Source organism: Limanda limanda, chromosome 7 (assembly GCF_963576545.1).
Source record: "Limanda limanda chromosome 7, fLimLim1.1, whole genome shotgun sequence".
Classification (NCBI taxonomy): domain Eukaryota; kingdom Metazoa; phylum Chordata; class Actinopteri; order Pleuronectiformes; family Pleuronectidae; genus Limanda; species Limanda limanda.
Window position 1 is genome coordinate 4,014,174 of NC_083642.1, and position 18,508 is coordinate 4,032,681.

Consider the following 18,508-nt stretch of genomic DNA (forward strand, 5'->3'; position numbering starts at 1 on the left):
TCCTCCGGTTCCGTTTCCACTGCTCACATGCTTTTAGTTTGGAGGAGCAGTCACCGGAAGTGTCTGTTATTGCAGCTAGCTTGGTGGCGGCGGAAGTAGCTGAACCGAGCGGAACTCGTGTGTCGGTGACAGAACGGACAGATGTTACAGATGTTCCGGTCTTACCGGGTTTGTTCCGGACCGACCCCGCCCCCCCACGCTAACACAGCGGGCCGCTGTTAGCCTGTTAGCTCCAGAGCTGTGTAGAGTGAGAAGATGTCGGGAGGACACCTGGAGGGACAGTTCATTTATCAACTTCCGTCCATCGTCCTCTGGGAATTCTGCCTGGTCATGGACGGACTGTCGGACCTGGACTGGACCCGCTTCGGTGAGTCCCGGTACCGAGACTGCCTGCTAGAGGCTAACATGGAGGTGGTGGGTGTGCCCATAGATATGGTGTGCCTGTCTGTCTGCTCACCTGTCTATCTGTTTACCTGTCTGTTTATCCATCTATTTGTCTGGTCACCTGTCTGTCTGTTTATCTATCTGTCTCTGTCTGTTTATCTATCTGTCTGTCTGGTCACCTGTCTGTCTGTCTGTCTGTCTGTTTATCTGTCTGTCTGTTTATCTGTCTGTCTATCCGTTTACCTGTTTATCTGTCTGTCTGCTCACCTGTCTGTTTATCTATCTGTCTCTGTCTGTTTATCCATCGATTTGTCTTGTCACCTGTCTGTCTGTCTGTTTACCTGTCTGTCTGTTTATCTATCTGTCTGTTTGTCTGTTTATCTATCTGTCTGTCTGTTCACCTGTCTGTCTGTTTATCTTTCTGTCTGTTTGTCTGTTTGTCTGTTTATCTATCTGTCTGTCTGTTTACCTGTCTGTCTGTTTATCTGTCTGTCTGTCTGTTTATCTATCTGTCTGTCTGTTTACCTGTCTGTCTGTTTATCTGTCTGTCTGTCTGTTTATCTATCTGTCTCTGTCTGTTTATCTATCTGTTTGTCTGTTTATCTATCTGTCTGTCTGTTTACCTGTCTGTTTGTTTATCTGTCTGTCTGTCTGTTTATCTATCTGTCTCTGTCTGTTTATCTATCTGTTTGTCTGTTTATCTATCTGACTGTCTGTTTACCTGTATCTCTGTTTATCTGTCTGTCTGTCTGTTCACCTGTCTGTTTATCTATCTGTCTGTCTGGTCACCTGTCTGTCTGTCTGTTTACCTGTCTGTCTGTTTATCTATCTGTCTGTTTGTCTGTTTATCTATCTGTCTGTCTGTTCACCTGTCTGTCTGTTTATCTTTCTGTCTGTTTGTCTGTTTATCTATCTGTCTGTCTGTTTACCTGTCTGTCTGTTTATCTGTCTGTCTGTCTGTTTATCTATCTGTCTCTGTCTGTTTATCTATCTGTTTGTCTGTTTATCTATCTGACTGTCTGTTTACCTGTCTGTCTGTTTATCTATCTGTCTGTCTGGTCGTCTGTCTGTCTGTCCGTTAACTTGTCTATCTCTTAACCTGTCTCTCTGTTTAACTATCTGTCTTTCGGTTTACCAGTGTGTCTGCTGACATGTCTGTCTAGTCACCTGTCTGTCCGTTAACCTGTCTCTCTCTCACTCGTAGCCTCGGAGGTCCTGTGCGATCAGACTGAAGTGCGATCGGCTGAGAGGAGGGAGAGGCGGACCGACTGGGTGATGAACCAATGGGGCAACAGGAACGGTCGAGTCTCGGAGCTGATCGACCTATTAGAGCGTCTGCAGCTGTTCCGACCCCAAGACATCATCCTGCGCTGTGAGTTCACCCCTGAGTACCCCTGATGACCTCTGACCTCTGAGGACTCATTAGTGCTCTCCCCCCCTCTCTCTCTGCAGGGACATCCACTCTGAAGCCTCTGTCCTCCACCCCAGCCCCTCCTCCCGCTCCTCAAGTCTCTTCCTCTCAGTTCGACCCCCCTCCCAAGCCATCTGTGGCCCCGCCCACTCTTAGCACCCGCAGACTGACAGGTTTGTTTGTGTGTTTGTTTGTTGTTGGCTTCTCAGATGTTTCCCATGAGGCCGTGGGTGAGGCGGTGACGTCACCTGGTGTGAACCTCCCCCCCCATGAGGCCTCCTTATCAGATTGACCTACAGTGATCACATGTTTCCAGGGGCAAATTCAAGCTGTTGATCACTAGAACCAAATTGCGTAACTTCTGTATGATTGTCCCGGAACTGGAGGGAAAGGGAGCAGCAGTTTTTAAGATAAGGACGATTTCAAAAAACGCTTCTAACATGCAGAAGAGGCTAAAATGAAAATAATTAAATAAACATCCCGGTGAAACGGTGGTGACACACACACAGGGAGAAACCACAGACGAAGATGTCAAGGGAGTTTGTGGTGATAAGAGCTGACGCTGGTGTCGATGTGTTGTAAATAAAATCCCCTCAGTGGAGTTATGACGTTGCTTCCTGTCTCTGCTGCTCCAGCTTCACCTCTCGCCTGAATGATGCTGAGGATGTTCTGCTGTTGTGAACGTGTCTGTGCAGAAAACGCATTTGTATAGGAAAGATTCTCTCCCAAGCTTTTTGATCCATATAAACCTTCATCACTTTATCTCTATATCCGGTTTCCACTGTGATTTAATGATGCAACAGTGACAGTAACAGGTGAGACCTCGGCCCCCTGGTGGCTGCTGTGGTGGTGACGTCTCCACTTTTCTTTCCTTCCTCAGAAGTTAAAGGAGGAGGAAGACCACTCCCACTCCCACTCCCACTCCCACGACCGGCCCCGCCCCCCTCTGATCTGCGGTCTGACTGCGGCTCACCACACCCAGAGGTCGCAGGCACACACAAACACACATAAACACATATGCACACACAGCACCGTGTCAGTGTTAATGACAATGGTAATAATAATAATCATGTGACCCCTCAGGCGCCCCCGGTGGTAGCGTGTGGAGGCGGGGTGATGTGCTGGTCGTATGAAGAGGTGTATGCTGGGACAAAGGGGTTCTCACCCTCCCTACAGGTTGGGGAGGGGGGGTTTGGAGTTGTTTACAGAGCGACCCTGGGAAACACAAATTGCGCCATCAAGAAACTCAAACAGGTCAGCCAATTACAGCACAGAACACCACGCAGTGTCACAGGTCCAGTCAGAGAGTGTTTGGGATGTTGATGCCATTGTTGTGGTTGTGTTGCTGTAGGATTGTGTGTTGGACTTGACTTTCCTGAAACAAACATTCCAGACTGAAGTGGAGAAACTTTCAAAGTAAGTGTCTCACATTAGAAGATAAAAGCCTTTTGATTGGTAACAGTTGTAAAGAACCTTCTAAATAAAAGCCTGTTGCTGGTGTTGTGTTTAGGTTCAGACATCCGAACATCGTGGATCTGCTCGGTGTCTGTGAAGGAGGAGGATCATTGTGTCTCATCTACAGCTACATGGACAACAGATCACTGGAAGAGCAGCTACACAATGTAACACACACACACAAACAGATACATACAAACACACGTAGGCACACTCACATATACAAATTCACACGCACAGACACACACATAGAGAGATAGACCGACAGACACACAACCACACACAGTCTGTGTCATCGGATGTTATAAAAGACTTCATCCTTATGTTTTTTTGTGTGTGTGTGTGTTTGTGTGTAGCAGCGTGTTGTCCTCACCTGGTGTCAGAGACTCAGTATTGTTGAAGACGTGTCGTCAGCGTTGGCGTTTCTCCACTCCCCCCCCGACAGACACACACCACTCATCCACGGAGACGTCAAGAGGTCAGTATGACATCATCAGCACATCACCAGACACCCCACATTGTTTCCACCTGTAACACGTGTGTCTCTGTGTCCTCAGCTCGAACATCCTGTTAGACCGCCACCTGGTGGCGAAGCTGGCCGACTTCGGTCTGGCTCGGTTTGGGTCTCACAGGTCAGCAGGACCCTCTGCCACTCGGACGCAGACAGTGGGTAAAACGGAGACGGTCAGAGGAACTCTGGCGTATCTGCCTGACGAGTATGTGAGGAATGGAGAGCTGGGGACGGCTGTGGATGTCTACAGCTTTGGAGTGGTGAGACACCCCAGGGGCTGATGGGAATTATGGTTTACCAAAGGCTGTGATCTCTGGTCAGCTGCTGGACGGATCTGTAATCGAAACCACGATCATTTAATCTAGAGAAAATATTCCCTCTGTCCAGCTCGTCTGCGCGTCCACTTGCTCCTTGTATAACTTCACCTTACGCCCAATCGAAACCCTTTCTGACCAAATCAAAGATCGGAAAGTTACGTTACAAAGACAGAATCGCCTGGAGGAAAACAAGTCTCATGCTTTGTGCTGGAGAAGTTTACTGCAGCTCCTTGTGACTGAGAAGAGTATATACAAATATATATTTGTGTGTTTTCACAGAACAGATGAAATTGACTCAAAGTGTGTGTGTTCCAGGTGTTGTTGGAGGTGTTGACTGGACGTCGTGCTCTGGAGAGAGACGGGAAGTCAGGAGAGAGATACCTGGTGAGAGCTCAGTCTGTGGGTCACCTGTTCATACTGGTCCGCACATCCACCAGAACAGTAATAAAGTGTTCTTTAAATGTCCCTGTGCAAACATTCAACTCGTTGTGGTTGTGTAGAAAGACCTGGTGGAGGAGGTTGAGGACAGTCCGACTGGCTCGTGTGCAGCAGTGTGGAAGAATCAGCTCGACCAGCGGCTGATAACAGGTCGGTGGTTGATACTGAACTCAAAGTTTATCACAAGCTGTTTTCAGACAGTTTTTCTATCTCATCAAGACTCTTTTACAACAGGAAAATGTGGAAAGATCAGTGTTGTTGTTTACTGGGAAGCTTCCACACATCGTCCTGCTGGTTCCTCACATGGACTCACTGACATTTTCCAGATGTTTTACTCAAGGGGTTCATAAAAAGTTCCAGAAAATGTTCAGAGCAACTGACTCTGTGTTAAATCACAATGTTAGTAATTCAAATTTCAGACTGAAATCATGAAGACAATAACCTTCAGATAAACTTGTAAACATGTTTGTCAGGTCTGAATATAAAAACCTGATCCTTTCACATGTTCATGATCATAAGGACTGATCCTGCCCCCTGTAGGACACGACTCACACTACAAGTGACAGGCAGGAGAATACAGATTCCACTGGTGGAATACAGTCACTCATCCAGTGTGTAGACCATCAGTGTTTCAGTTCCAGTTGTCTGGACATTAACTCTACTGTTTTCTTCACTGTGTCTCTGTGTCTACAGGGGGCGCTGCAGAGCCTGCTGAGTGGATGACTGTGTTGGCTCTGGCCTGTATATGTTTGGACAAGAAGAGGAAGAAGAGGCCGGGAATGAGCGAGGTCAGAGACGCCATCAAACCCAAGGAATCATGTCACATGATTCAGAGTTAAATATCAGTTTGTCTGTGTCAACGTGACTGAAAAAACACATCAAACGCAGCTGAAATATAGATTTTCTGGAAACATTAGATACAAACTGCACGGATCAACAGAATTCATTCAATCTAGAGGTGGGAGGGGGGGCATGTGCTTACAAATGAACAAATTATTTTGTTGAGAAAGTGAAGCTTATAAAAACTAAACAATCAACAGCCACTTCACCTCATCATGACAACTTTAAGCAGAAAGTTTGTCTCTCACTTTTAATTGACATTTTCCTCTGAATTAATAGATCGATCGATTAATGACGTTCAGATAAAGTGCTTTGAACTTCCTCAGGGCTCGAAACCTGATCCTCTTCCCAATTTTTTTTATTTTACTCTCAGGTCTTTCAAAAACTCAAGGATGTCCACAACCTGGTGACGAGGACCAGCTCTTCCTCCTCTTCCCTCCATCACCCTCACCTCCATAACTTCTCCCAGTCCCTCCCCTGCCCCCCCTTATCCATCGACTCTAGAATAGGAGCACTGACCAACCAGATCGCCAAACTGGGACCACTGACAGACACTAACCGGACACCCCCGTCCTCCTCCTCCTCCTCCTCCTCGGGCCCCTGTGAGACTGACGAGAGTCAAGGTTTCTCTCAGCTCAGATCAGACGGGACCAGCTCCACCTCTCTGTCCACCAGGGACCAGCCTCTCTGTGGCCCATCAGAGTTCACATCTGTCCCCATTGAGGACCAGTACAACTTCCCTCCTCAGCCGAACTGCTCCATGGACAAACCAGGGGACACTAGTGGGCAGAACTTATCGACGCTTTACAGTGTCCCAGAATGCCTCTCTCCTGCAGGGTCGCTGCAGTCGCAGCCGTCATCCCTGGGGCCTTCAGGTGCATTTAAATATACTTATACATAAATTTATTGGTTAAGTAAATATTGATTGTTAGTATCTATGAGCTCTAATCTTCATCTCTAAAATAAATGTATGTGTTTGTGTTCAGGTCAGAAGGAGCCGAGGACTCAGGGGTCGGAGCTTCTCTCGTCTGATGACCTCTGTACTTACATTCTTCATCTTCTTCTATTGTCACGTCACTTTGTTTTTATCTTGTGTCTCATGCTTGTGTTGTGTTCAGACGGAGTGGGCGGGGCTGCCGGCTCCAGGGGACCGGAGGAGAGCGATGAGCTCGATTACCTTCCTGCCAAACGAGACTGATGGACGACAGCGTCTCTCTGCTCAGGACCAAAGAGGCTGTGAACTCAGATGAGGACCTGCAGGGTCACAGATCTCCATTAACTGTTGATGTTCCTCATGTGCCTCTTGTGCTGTGTCCACACATCTTCCACACGTTGGAGGGATCAGTGGGGGGGGGGGTCCTGAGGGGCCCCGGGGCCACAACCTCAGTTTGAAGTGAGTTTCATTAAAGTTAATTAAACAAAGACACAAAGAAGCTGCAGTTACACAGAAGTACACAGCGGGGGGGGGGGGGGGGGCAGGATGGGACCAGGACTGTCCACGCTGATCAGACCTGCAGATGTTAATCAATCACATGTATTTATTCTGATGATACATATTTAATTATATACGAAAATGATCAAATGACTGATTATGATATTTTTATAAATATTTTACATGTGACACAAATAAAGTTGCCATGGTGCCTTCCACATACATGTCTGTCATGTTTACATCATTAATCATCTCGACAGGTCGTCAGTATCAACTGTTATTAAAATAATGTTCTTATTAGCATTAGGCTTGTCATTGCTAAGAAATATTAGCATTTACTATGATAAACTGGATAAATGGTAATGGGATGCTTACAAAGTATTACCTTTTGCCAATATACTGCACCTACGCTAATGTAGGCGAACTAGGTGATTGATGACCTCACAGGCCCATGATATCATTTATTAATATTCTCATACAGGCTAACATGAACTGGCATTAAATCAGTAAAACTACACACTGCCTGGAAACTGTCCAATGCTACTACACTAGTTAGCCTAGGTTAACTGCTAATGGAACTAGTTGTCTCACGTGTTCAACTTTTCCATCCATCAATCTATTAATAAAGTTAACATTTTGTATATGAAGTTTATATCGTAGTTTGAATCGTATCAGTGGTTGAATGGATTATTGGGACCTCAGCAGTGTTGATAAGTTGTATTATTTATTTATTATATAAATGTAAGCTGTGATGATCCGTGTAGTGGTGATAACTCGGTTTGTGAAGAAGTTATTTAATATGAATATGAGTGATTTTAAACCGTGACAGGGCTCAGCTAGCGGGACGCTGATCCGGTTCACAGTCACTGTTTTGACTGTTAGCTTAGCCGCTAGCCGCGCTGTGTTTTATCTGGTAGCCGTTAGCAGCATGATGGCGGCTCCCGTCCCGGCGCACAGCTCCGGTCCCCGGCTCGTTTAGCAGCAGAGCTCCGTCCCCCCGGTGCACGGAGCCGCGGCCCCTGTTCTCTACCGACACCGCGTCCGTGCTCCTTCCGGTTCTGGTTCTGCACCGCGGCTACCGGCGGCTTTTTGACGTTTCTGCTCAGCGTTCACCGGGTAAAATGGCGGCCTGTCTGCTGCAGTCTGCGGGCTAGCTAGCATAGTAGCTAGCTAGTAGCACCGCGGTCCGGCTCGAAGCCAGCGATTGGATTAGCACCGGCGGGTTCGTTCTTCAACCCGGGTCTGCACCGGACACTGGTTCTTCAGGGTCTGGTTCACGACACCCGCACCGGGACAGCCCCTCACCACTGCCCGCAGTTAGCCACTGGGCTAGGTAGCGGGCTAATGCTAACCCCGCGCTGCTAGCGAGCGGAGACTATAAAAAGACTTGTGAACACATTTGACGGATTGTTTCTGTCACCGAGACCCGTGAGAACCGTGAGTACCGAGCCCAGAGAGCACCATGGCGTCCGACCCTGCGGTGCTGCAGCCCCGCTGGAAGCGCGTCGCGGGCTGGACCGGCCCGGTGCCGCGGCCCCGGCACGGGCACCGGGCCGTGGCCATCAAGGAGCTGATGGTGGTGTTCGGCGGAGGGAACGAAGGGATCGTGGACGAGCTGCACGTCTACAACACAGGTACGAGCTAAAGATCTGTGCGGTGATACAGCAACTACACGGACACATGCTAATGCTAGCCATGCTATACACACAGGCTAACCTAGCTGAAATGCTAACGTGTTTATTCTACGGCTGCTACTAAAAGAGTTGCTTAGCCTGCTATGCTAGGTTAGCTTCCGCCATAGCTCCACATGCTAACGGGGTTAGCAGGAGGCTAACAGACACAGGCATCAACACGGAGAGAAATGGCGCGTTTTCACTGAAAACATTGGTGACGTCGCAGAGACACGCCCCCTGCAGCTGCAAGATGAGTGGCGGGAAACACATTGTAAACAGTAAACAAACAGACGTCACGTCGTTAACTTTCATTATTTCAGGGATTGAAGTTCTGACGTCAGACTGATCAGACGTCTGTTAGTTCTGTAATGTTTAATCAAGTTTAATGAAACATGGTCCGATCTCCCTCAGCCACCAACCAGTGGTTCATCCCGGCGGTCTGTGGGGATGTCCCCCCCGGCTGTGCCGCCTATGGTTTCGTGTGTGACGGGACGCGGCTGCTGGTGTTTGGCGGGATGGTGGAATACGGCAAATACAGCAGCGACTTGTACGAGCTGCAGGTGAGTGATGTCACTGCAGGGGCGTGGCCCCGGACACCTGTCATGAACAAAGCGTCAACACTGCGGCCGTCACATTGTTGATCCTAGTATGTCGTTTCCCTTCAGGCGAGTCGCTGGGAGTGGAAACGTCTCAAGGCCAAAGCTCCGAAGAACGGCCCGCCCCCCTGCCCTCGCCTCGGACACAGCTTCTCTCTGATTGGGAGCCGCTGTTACCTTTTTGGAGGCCTGGCCAATGACAGCGAGGATCCCAAGAACAACATCCCCAGGTGAGAATCCTCCCACAGGTACATCTGTGCGTCTGTCTGACGCCCGACTAACCTTTGACCCCTCCCAGGTATCTGAACGACCTGTACTGTCTGGAGCTGCGCCCAGGATCCAGCGTGGTTGGCTGGGAGGTCCCACTGACCACAGGTCCGCCACCGCCTCCCAGAGAGAGTCACACGGCGGTGGTGACGAGCGGCCGCGGAGAAAACAGACTCATCATCTATGGAGGGATGAGCGGCTGCAGACTGGGCGACCTGTGGGTCCTCGACATAGGTGAGGCTCAGCCCAGGTGGGATGTGGTGAAGCTCAGGTGGGATGTGGTGAAGGTCAGGTTGGATGTGGGTGAAGCTCAGGTGGGATGTGGTGAAGGTCAGGTTGGATGTGGTGAAGCTCAGGTGGGATTTGGATGTGGTGAAGCTCAGGTGGGATGTGGTGAAGCTCAGGTGGGATGTGGTGAAGCTCAGGTGGGATGTGGTGAAGCTCAGATGGGATGTGGGTGAAGCTCAGGTGGAATGTGGTGAAGCTCAGGTGGGATGTGGTGAAGCTCAGGTGGGATGTGGATGTGGTGAAGCTCAGGTGGGATGTGGTGAAGCTCAGATGGGATGTGGGTGAAGCTCAGGTGGGATGTGGGGAAGCTCAGGTGGGATGTGGTGAAGCTCAGGTGAGATGTTGGTGTGGACGTGGTGAAGCTCAGGTGAGATGTTGGTGTGGATGTGGTGAAGCTCAGTTGGGATGTGGGTGTTGATGTGGTGAAGCTCAGGTGGGATATGGTGAAGCTCAGGTGGGATGTTGGTGAAGCTCAGGTGGGATGTTGGTGAAGCTCAGGTGGGATGTGGGTGAAGCTCAGGTGGGACGGCAGCAGCCACCAGTGGTTATCACTGTAATTTGTCCAAGTCTTAATAACCTATTTTCATGATGTCACAGACACGCTGACCTGGACCAAGCCAGGCCTCAGTGGATCCGCCCCCGTCCCTCGCAGCCTCCACTCGGCCACTGCCATCAACAACAAGTATGAGACACACACTGATTCTACAAAATACTAATAAACACTGCACTACAAATACACACATCATTACACAAACGTGTTGTTAACGCAGCTCTTAAAATGACAATATTCATACTTGTCTCTGTCTCTATCAGGATGTATGTATTTGGAGGTTGGGTTCCTCTGGTGATGGATGATGTCCAAGAGGCAACTCATGAGAAGGAGTGGAAGTGCACCAACACACTGGCCTGCCTCAACCTGGGTAAACATACACACACACTATTTATTTATTTATTATATTAAAATATTTTGTATTTTCTGTGGGAGCGGGTTGCTTTACCTCCGCTGCAACAACTACATCCTACGCACAAGCTTATAGTATTTAGTTGTGTGTATAACCAGCATCCAGCATAAATAATAAGTCTCATTGACAGAGATGATGTTGTAGTCTTCTGCTATCTGTCGCCCTGACCACCTGTCTGTCTACCTGTCTATCTGCTCAGACAACATGTGTTGGGACACAGTCCTGATGGATGTTCTGGAGGAGACTGTCCCCAGAGCTCGAGCAGGTCATTGCAGTGTCTCCATCAACTCCAGACTCTACGTCTGGAGCGGCAGAGACGGATACAGGAAGGCCTGGAACAATCAGGTGTGCTGCAAGGACCTGTGGTATCTGGAGACAGGTGAGACACACACACACACACACACACACACACTCACACTCACACTCACACACACACTCACTCACACATGCATGATATTAACATCCGTCTTGAGGGACCTGATCAGCTCTGAGCTGTGCCTGTTCACTCCTGACATGTATATATGTCTGTTTCACCTGTCTGTCTCTCAACCCTCTGTGGCTCTGACTTGTTTCTCTCTCTCACCTGTCTGTCCCCAGAGCGTCCCTGTCCTCCCTCTCGGGTGCAGCTGGTCCGGGCCAACACCTCGTCTCTGGAGGTGAGTTGGGGTCCGTCTCAGACGGCGGACATGTACCTGTTGCAGCTGCAGAAGTACGACATTCCCGCCACACCTGCATCCAGCCCCGCCCCCAACCCCGTGCCCACAGCCACGGCTCCCGTAGCATCGGCCAACCAGTCCGTCACGCTGGTCCCCTCCCAAATCCTCTCCAGCCCATTGGCTGCTGCTGCGAAAGCACCAGGTGAGTTGACAACACCTGCACCGGTGAGTCTGTTGGCGAAGGATCTGGTCCATGTGAATATTTCTAATATGTGTGTTCTGCAGCTGTCCTGAAGGTGGCAGCAGCTCCAGGCTCAGTGGGTGGAGCCTCCATTGTCACAGTGAGACAGGCAACATCTAAATCCCCAGTTGCCGTGACAACGCTTCCTGCAGGCGTTCGTATGGTTGTACCTTCCCAATCTGGACAGGTGATGGTAGGCAGATGTTTCTCATCATTCAACCTAAGGTCCACTTACTTTTATTGGGGTTGTTAACATCGGATTCACCATGGCAACCCCCGCCAATCAAATCTTATCAGGATAAATCTACTGGGACTTTTCCAGGCGCAGTTTCTTCATTGGACGCAGTTTGATGCTCATGGAGATGGTTCAGCTGTAGATTTCAGCAACAAAACTGCTTTCTTGATGACAGAGCAATTTCCAGTCACTGGGGAAGATCATGAGGTGTGACTGAAAGCGTGTTTTTGAACTTAACTCTAAACCTCCATCCTCCTGCCCGTCTGCTCTCAGCCAATAGGCAGCAGCCCTCAGATGAGTGGAATGGCGGCGTTGGCAGCGGCGGCTGCATCGACTCAGAAGATCCCCCCCTCGTCAGCGGCGGGGCTGAATGTCCCGGCAGGAGCCACGATCGTGAAGACGGTGACTGGGAGTCCAGGATCCAGCAGCCTGCCAATCAAAGTGGCCTCTCCTGTTACCATGGTAATATCCACAGCTAAATGCGCGGTGTTCATGGTGGGAAGTCATGTTTTGCATGAACAGTTTTGTAAGGTTCATGGCGAGAGACGGTTCAGACAGGCGCTCGTGGTCATGCACACGTGAAGAGCATAGTTCAGTGATGATGCAGTTCTGTGATGATGTCATGTGGTAAATCAGGTCTGACACTGATGACATCACAGTAGCTTTACGACAGCTCACCGGTTCTTCCCTTGTCAGGTGACCAGCCCGGCCACTCGGATGTTAAAGACCGCTGCTGCTCAGGTGGGCGGGGCCTCAGTTGTCTCAACTCCTGGCACCCCGAGCCGACCGGTCATCACAGTCCATAAGTCCGGGACAGTAACTGTCTCCCAACAAACACAGGTGGTCACCACAGTGGTGGGCGGAGTCACGAAGACCTTCACTCTCGTTAACAGTCCACTCGGTGTGGGAGGAGGCGGGTCTCTGGTGAGTGACATCACTTGCTTGGCGTGACATTCTATCTGTATGTTGACAGACCTGATGACGGTAACTACCTGTGTTCCAGATCAATAACCTGGGAAAAGTGTTGTCAGTGGTTCAGTCCAAACCAGGAGCTGTTACTGGTCAGGCTGGGAGCAGCTCCATCGCTCAGATGATCCAGGTACCGACCTCTGACCTTGTTGATTGTCTTGATATTCACTGGTTGTACCGAAGAGCACTTCATATCACCTGACCCGTGTTAACCCTTGTGTCTCTGTGCGTTTAAAGAAGGGCGCTCTCCCAGCAGGAACCATCTTGAAGTTGGTGACGTCTGCAGACGGTAAACAGAAGACCATCCTCAGCACAGTGCAGGCAGGATCCACGGCAACCAAACCCAACGTCCTTAGTGTCTCCCCGACAACCGGCAAACCTGGAACCACCTTCATCAAGACCATCCCAGTGTCGGCGCTGCACGGCGCTGGAGGTACAGGAAACACACCTGATCACGTGATTCATTTTTAACCTGACAGTTGACTGAGTGAAGCTCCTCCCCATACAGGTGGAAACAGTCCATTCACCATCATCACCACTAAGGGGGTATCGCCAGGAACTATGGGTAAAATCATCACCACAATGCCCAAGATCACAGCAGGAGGTCAACAGGGGGTCACACAGGTAACACACACACACTTGGCACACGTGATGAATTGACGAAAGCTATCATAAAATTGTATTTTATTTAACAACCTCTTTCACTCACTTTCTCTCGCGCTGACACACAAACATTATCAGACACATGTTTAAACTCAGACTGGGTAAAAACAACAGAAACGTAGACAATGGAAGCCGGACGAGATGATTGTGCGTTTGGTATTAAATCGATTCAGTTGACTGCGAATGATTGAGACACCGACAGGAGCAGTAAAGTACGGACAGCCGGTAACAGCTGTAAAAATAACTTTTTTATGGTCCAAACATGTTGGCAAATACTCAATTACGACGCAAATACAATTTTGTCCCAAACCATACCAAGGATTTGTCGGGAGGTAGAGGCGGCACGAACTTGAACGGCCACCTCGCAATTCTGAATGCAGACAAAACCCTGACGTGTGTGTTTGTTTGTGTGTGTGTGTGTGTGTAGGTGGTGTTAAAGGGAGCTCCAGGAGTACCTGGTACCATCCTCAGGACTGTTCCTATGAGCGGAGTCAGACTGGTCTCACCTGGATCCAAACCTAGTGTCACCACTCTGGTTGTCAAGACAACCACAGGTAAACCGTGGTCAGCTGATGGATGCTTCTTATTTCAGGTGATACACCGTGTCACCACAGTGTGTGTGCATGTGTCTCAGCAGGTGTGTCCAGTCCGGGAACAGTAACAGGAAGTGTGTCCAACACGCTGGCAGGTGGAGCCAGTGGTTCTGCCAACGCCTCCCTGGCTACGCCCATCACCACCCTGACCACCATTGCTGCACTTGCCAGCCAGGTTACCAAGGCAACCGCTGCTGCAGCGGTACCCACACAGGTAAAATCTGTCCTAACAGACTAATGTATACTAGTATTACTTCAGTAATGCATTGTTATTACAGTACAATAGAAATGCTATTTAATTTCTGAAGTTCTGTGTTGTCGTCTGCAGGTGACTCTGATCACAACTCCGAGCGGAGCTGAGGCTCAGCCACTGGTCCAGGATCTGCCCGTCTCCATCATGGCGTCTCCGACTTCAGAAGAACCCGGAAGTGGTACAAGTACTGCGACGGTAGAAGAGACTACAGACACCGAGACAGGTAAGAAACTGTTATTGTTCAGGATACTACTGTATTTCTTCAAGAGTCGTGTGTTGATGATGTCACTGTGACCATGTAGCAGTGATGTCTATCTGCTCCAACCCGCCGTGTGAGACTCACGAGACGGGGACGACCAACACCTCCACTGTCGCCACAGCAACCATGGGAGGGGACAACAGAGTGTGCTCCAACCCGCCGTGTGAGACTCACGAAACTGGGACAACCAACACCTCCACCGTCGCCACAGCAACCATGGGAGGAGACAACAGAGTGTGCCCCAACCCGCCGTGTGAGACTCACGAAACTGGGACAACCAACACCTCCACCGTCGCCACAGCAACCATGGGAGGAGACAACAGAGTGTGCTCCAACCCGCCGTGTGAGACTCACGAAACCGGGACAACCAACACCTCCACTGTCGCCACAGCAACCATGGGAGGAGACAACAGAGTGTGCTCCAACCCGCCGTGTGAGACTCACGAAACCGGGACAACCAACACTTCCACTGTCGCCACAGCAACCATGGGAGGGGACAACAGAGTGTGCTCCAACCCGCCGTGTGAGACTCACGAAACCGGGACGACCAACACCTCCACCGTCGCCACAGCAACCATGGGAGGAGACAACAGAGTGTGCTCCAACCCGCCGTGTGAGACTCACGAAACTGGGACAACCAACACCTCCACCGTCGCCACAGCAACCATGGGAGGAGACAACAGAGTGTGCTCCAACCCGCCGTGTGAGACTCACGAGACGGGGACGACCAACACCTCCACTGTCGCCTCCTCCAACATGCGCCAGGCACTACAGGTGAGCTAATTTATTACGGCCATGGAGTCGCACCTTTGCTGCTTGAACCTGATGATGTCACATAGGGAAGTGGCACCATGTGACGCAGCTCAAACAGTCGTATCAAAGAACATCAGTTAGCAGCGACCTTAGAATACCTGGTGCCAGTGAGATGACGGGTGAGACAGCAGGTGAGCGTTGAAGGTAAACCTGATCCAACGTGTTTCTGGTTCTAGGTTTGTTCAAATCCTCCGTGTGAGACTCACGAGACCGGAACCACCAACACATCCACCACAGCAACAGGTAACCTGACACACCTGGACTACACCTGGACCAGGTCCTGGAACAGTTTGGAACAGTTGTTTAAGGTTTTGGATTAGCTGCTCTTCAGGAAGTAACTTCTTGTCCTGTGTATCCAGCTCAACAGGGCGGAGACGTTCTTCAGGTGGACTCCACAGACCCCACCACCTCTTCTGATCCCACCTCCTCCACAGCCAATCGGAACAGAGCTGTTACCATGGTTACACAGTCAACGCCCACACCCGGACCATCCATACCTGTAAGTGAAGCACACTGAAACACACACACACACACACACAGGGGGATGGTGCTGATGACATGTTTGTCTGTCTGCAGATGATTTCCTCTTTGGTCAAAGAAGACAGGGTTGAGTCCTCAGAGACAGAGGCTGTCGCCATGGTTACAGGGGAGGAACCTGAGCCGACAGATAGCCAACCAGAGGCTGCAATTTTACAGGTTCACATGGAGGGCACCAAGAAGGCTTCACAGGTAACTCACACGAAAAGGTACACAGTATTAATTATTATTAATCAGCACGTACCACTGTAACACCCTACCCCCCCTTAGGTGGCGACCACAGATCTCCCTCAGGAGCTGATGTCCTCAGAAGGGGACGTAGGTGAGGTGGTCCCTGGGACCCCTACCACGATGTTGACAACAGGACTGACCCCAGATCAGCTGTCTGCTCAGCAGGCAACAATACAGGCAGTACTGCAGGCCGCTGGACGCATAGGTAACACACACACACTGTAGGGTTCAGGTCTGGGACACTGAGGGACAGACAGACTGGTCTTGAAGACAGACACTGAGACACTGAAAGGTTCCAGGAAAGACGTCTGACAGAGGGACTGTGTGTCCTCTTGTCTCTGCAGGTGGAGCAGCAAACTCCGTGGATCAATCTGTCCCGATCATTCTGACTCAGCAGGAGCTGGCAGCTCTGGTTCAACAACAGCAGCAGCTACAGGACAGCCACGCCCACGCCGAGCCGCAGCCCAGCAGCCTGCCCACGGGTACGAGGTTATGATCCAATCACCCAACACCGTGTGATGACGTCATAACGCCAGGCTCAAAAGAGATTTCTGTGCTTTGTTTCCCAGAGGGCCTTGCTCCTGCTGACAGCCTGAATGACCCGGCAGCAGAGCTGACCTCATCGGCAGTAACCAGCGCTGTCGCCAGATTAGCCAGCACGTTCAGCCCCACCCCCCCTCTGACATCAGGGCTGGCAAAGAGTCCAGCTGTTGCCACAGTGACTGAGGCGACCAATGGCATCGCAGCAACCAAAGAGGTGAGACATCGTGCTGCAGCTGGCCAGCAGGAGGCAGCAACACACTAACAAACTGCTAACACCTACACGCTCACATCACATGCTACATGCTAACTTAAAACTTTAGCCAGGCAACACGCTAATAACCAACGAAAACTGCCAACATGCTAACAACACTGTGGGTGTGTGTACGTGTGTGCTTGTGTGTGTACGTGTGCAGCAGCCGAGTGTTGAGGTGAAGCCTTCGGTGAGGAACAGTCGATGGTACGACGTTGGCGTCGTTAAGGTTACGAACATGGTGGTCTCTCACTTCTACATCCCACATGACGACAACATGGCCGAAGTAAGATCTTCACAAACAATCCTATAGTAATCACATTATTGAAGGTGATGGATCAGGTTAGTGATGAGGATATTGATGAGCTGTGTACCTGCAGGACGACTCAGGTGCAGTACCTGACTACAGTCAGATGAGGAAGGTGGAGCTGCAGCCGGGGACAGCCTATAAGTTTCGTGTTGCTGGGATCAATATCTGCGGCCGGGGAGCGTTCTCCGAGGTGTCAGCATTTAAAACATGTCTGCCAGGTTTCCCCGGAGCGCCATGTGCCATCAAGATCAGCAAGGTACTTCCTGTTTGTAACATCAAGTGGGGTGTGAGCCTCAGTCCAGTTCAGGAAGTGTGTTTCTATGACTCAGTGTTGACGTGAAGATCTGATCTCTCAGAACCTGGACGGGGCTCAGCTCACCTGGGAGCCTCCGGCGGTCACATGGGGCACGATCACGGAGTACTCGGTGTACCTCGCCATCCAGTCCAGCCATGCCGCCTCCTCTGTCTCAGGCCCGGCGCAGCTGGCCTTCATGAGGGTGTACTGCGGTACCAGCCCGTCCTGCCTGGTCCAGGCCTCGAGCCTCGCCAACGCACACATTGACTACACCACCAAGCCGGCCGTCATCTTCCGCATCGCTGCACGCAATCAGAAGGGCTATGGGCCGGCCACCCAGGTCAGGTGGTTACAAGGTGAGAACATCGCACACAGATCAGAGAGACGGAGCAGTGGAACGTTGGACAACCAAAAGGACTGAGAGGAACTGACTGTTTTTATTTCTCTTCTGTAGAAAATAAAGACACAAAAACAACAGTGAAGAGAGGAGGAACTACACAACCGTAAGATCGACACACTAACACACACATCAGAAAACACACTTATACACACGTACAATAACACACAAGATTACATACCTAATAACCCCCCCCACCACCACCTTCTGTTTCAGGAAACCCGTCGGACCAAAGAAATTCAAAACGGACCAATAGGAGGAGGCCGCCACCTCCTGAGGACGTGATTGGTTCTCCTCGTCTTAAGCACCATCGGTGCAACTCTGGGAAACTAACAAAATTAAAGACTTGTAATATATTTGTACATTACCGGCCAATCAAAACCTCTGCAGTGTCACTGAGACAGAGGGGCGGAGTCAACAGCATTTCATGGAATGATGGAAACAATAAAGTTTGAATTTGAGTCGTGGTTCTGTCTGTCGGACGTCATTCTACAGGTCAGAGTGATGCTGTTGTCAGGGGGAGGAGTCTAAACCAGCGCTGTTGTAAATGATTTTGTTTTTTTTATATTCTTCTGTTGTTGAGGCGTTCGTGCTCCCGTTGGTCAGTGGATACGATTCCAAAATCAAGCCTGTTTGTGAATATTCTCTGGAACAATAAAGATTTTTAGATAATTTTTTAACAAGTGTGT

General features: G+C 50.2%; 2 protein-coding genes across 3 annotated transcripts; both read left to right on the top strand.

Annotated features, from left to right (window-relative positions):
* The first annotated feature begins 82 nt into the window (after positions 1–82).
* Positions 83–6,826, top strand: irak1 (interleukin-1 receptor-associated kinase 1). Of its 2 annotated transcripts, none has more exons than XM_061073987.1 (15): positions 83–367; positions 1,589–1,756; positions 1,837–1,968; positions 2,676–2,779; positions 2,879–3,049; positions 3,147–3,211; positions 3,306–3,417; positions 3,607–3,728; positions 3,808–4,021; positions 4,394–4,462; positions 4,579–4,666; positions 5,210–5,304; positions 5,730–6,231; positions 6,343–6,396; positions 6,475–6,826. In XM_061073987.1, exons 1-15 carry the CDS (start codon positions 256–258, stop codon positions 6,552–6,554), a joined length of 2,088 nt encoding a protein of 695 aa, XP_060929970.1. In that variant the 5' UTR covers positions 83–255; the 3' UTR covers positions 6,555–6,826. The 2 variants fall into 2 exon arrangements, with proteins under 2 accessions (XP_060929970.1, XP_060929971.1); XM_061073988.1 differs by having other exon boundaries at positions 3,610–3,728.
* An 893-nt stretch (positions 6,827–7,719) lies between these two features.
* Positions 7,720–18,280, top strand: hcfc1b (host cell factor C1b). Its single transcript, XM_061075489.1, has 29 exons — positions 7,720–8,422; positions 8,873–9,021; positions 9,127–9,287; positions 9,356–9,558; positions 10,210–10,294; positions 10,426–10,532; positions 10,774–10,953; positions 11,172–11,432; positions 11,516–11,664; positions 11,980–12,168; positions 12,403–12,630; positions 12,710–12,805; positions 12,913–13,108; positions 13,184–13,299; positions 13,766–13,892; positions 13,976–14,145; positions 14,260–14,407; positions 14,487–15,217; positions 15,433–15,499; positions 15,616–15,755; positions 15,833–15,985; positions 16,064–16,229; positions 16,369–16,506; positions 16,594–16,781; positions 16,981–17,103; positions 17,198–17,383; positions 17,484–17,778; positions 17,877–17,925; positions 18,036–18,280. The coding sequence occupies exons 1-29, from the start codon at positions 8,251–8,253 to the stop codon at positions 18,073–18,075; spliced, it is 5,013 nt and encodes a 1,670-aa protein (XP_060931472.1). The 5' UTR covers positions 7,720–8,250; the 3' UTR covers positions 18,076–18,280.
* Positions 18,281–18,508: the final 228 nt, after the last annotated feature.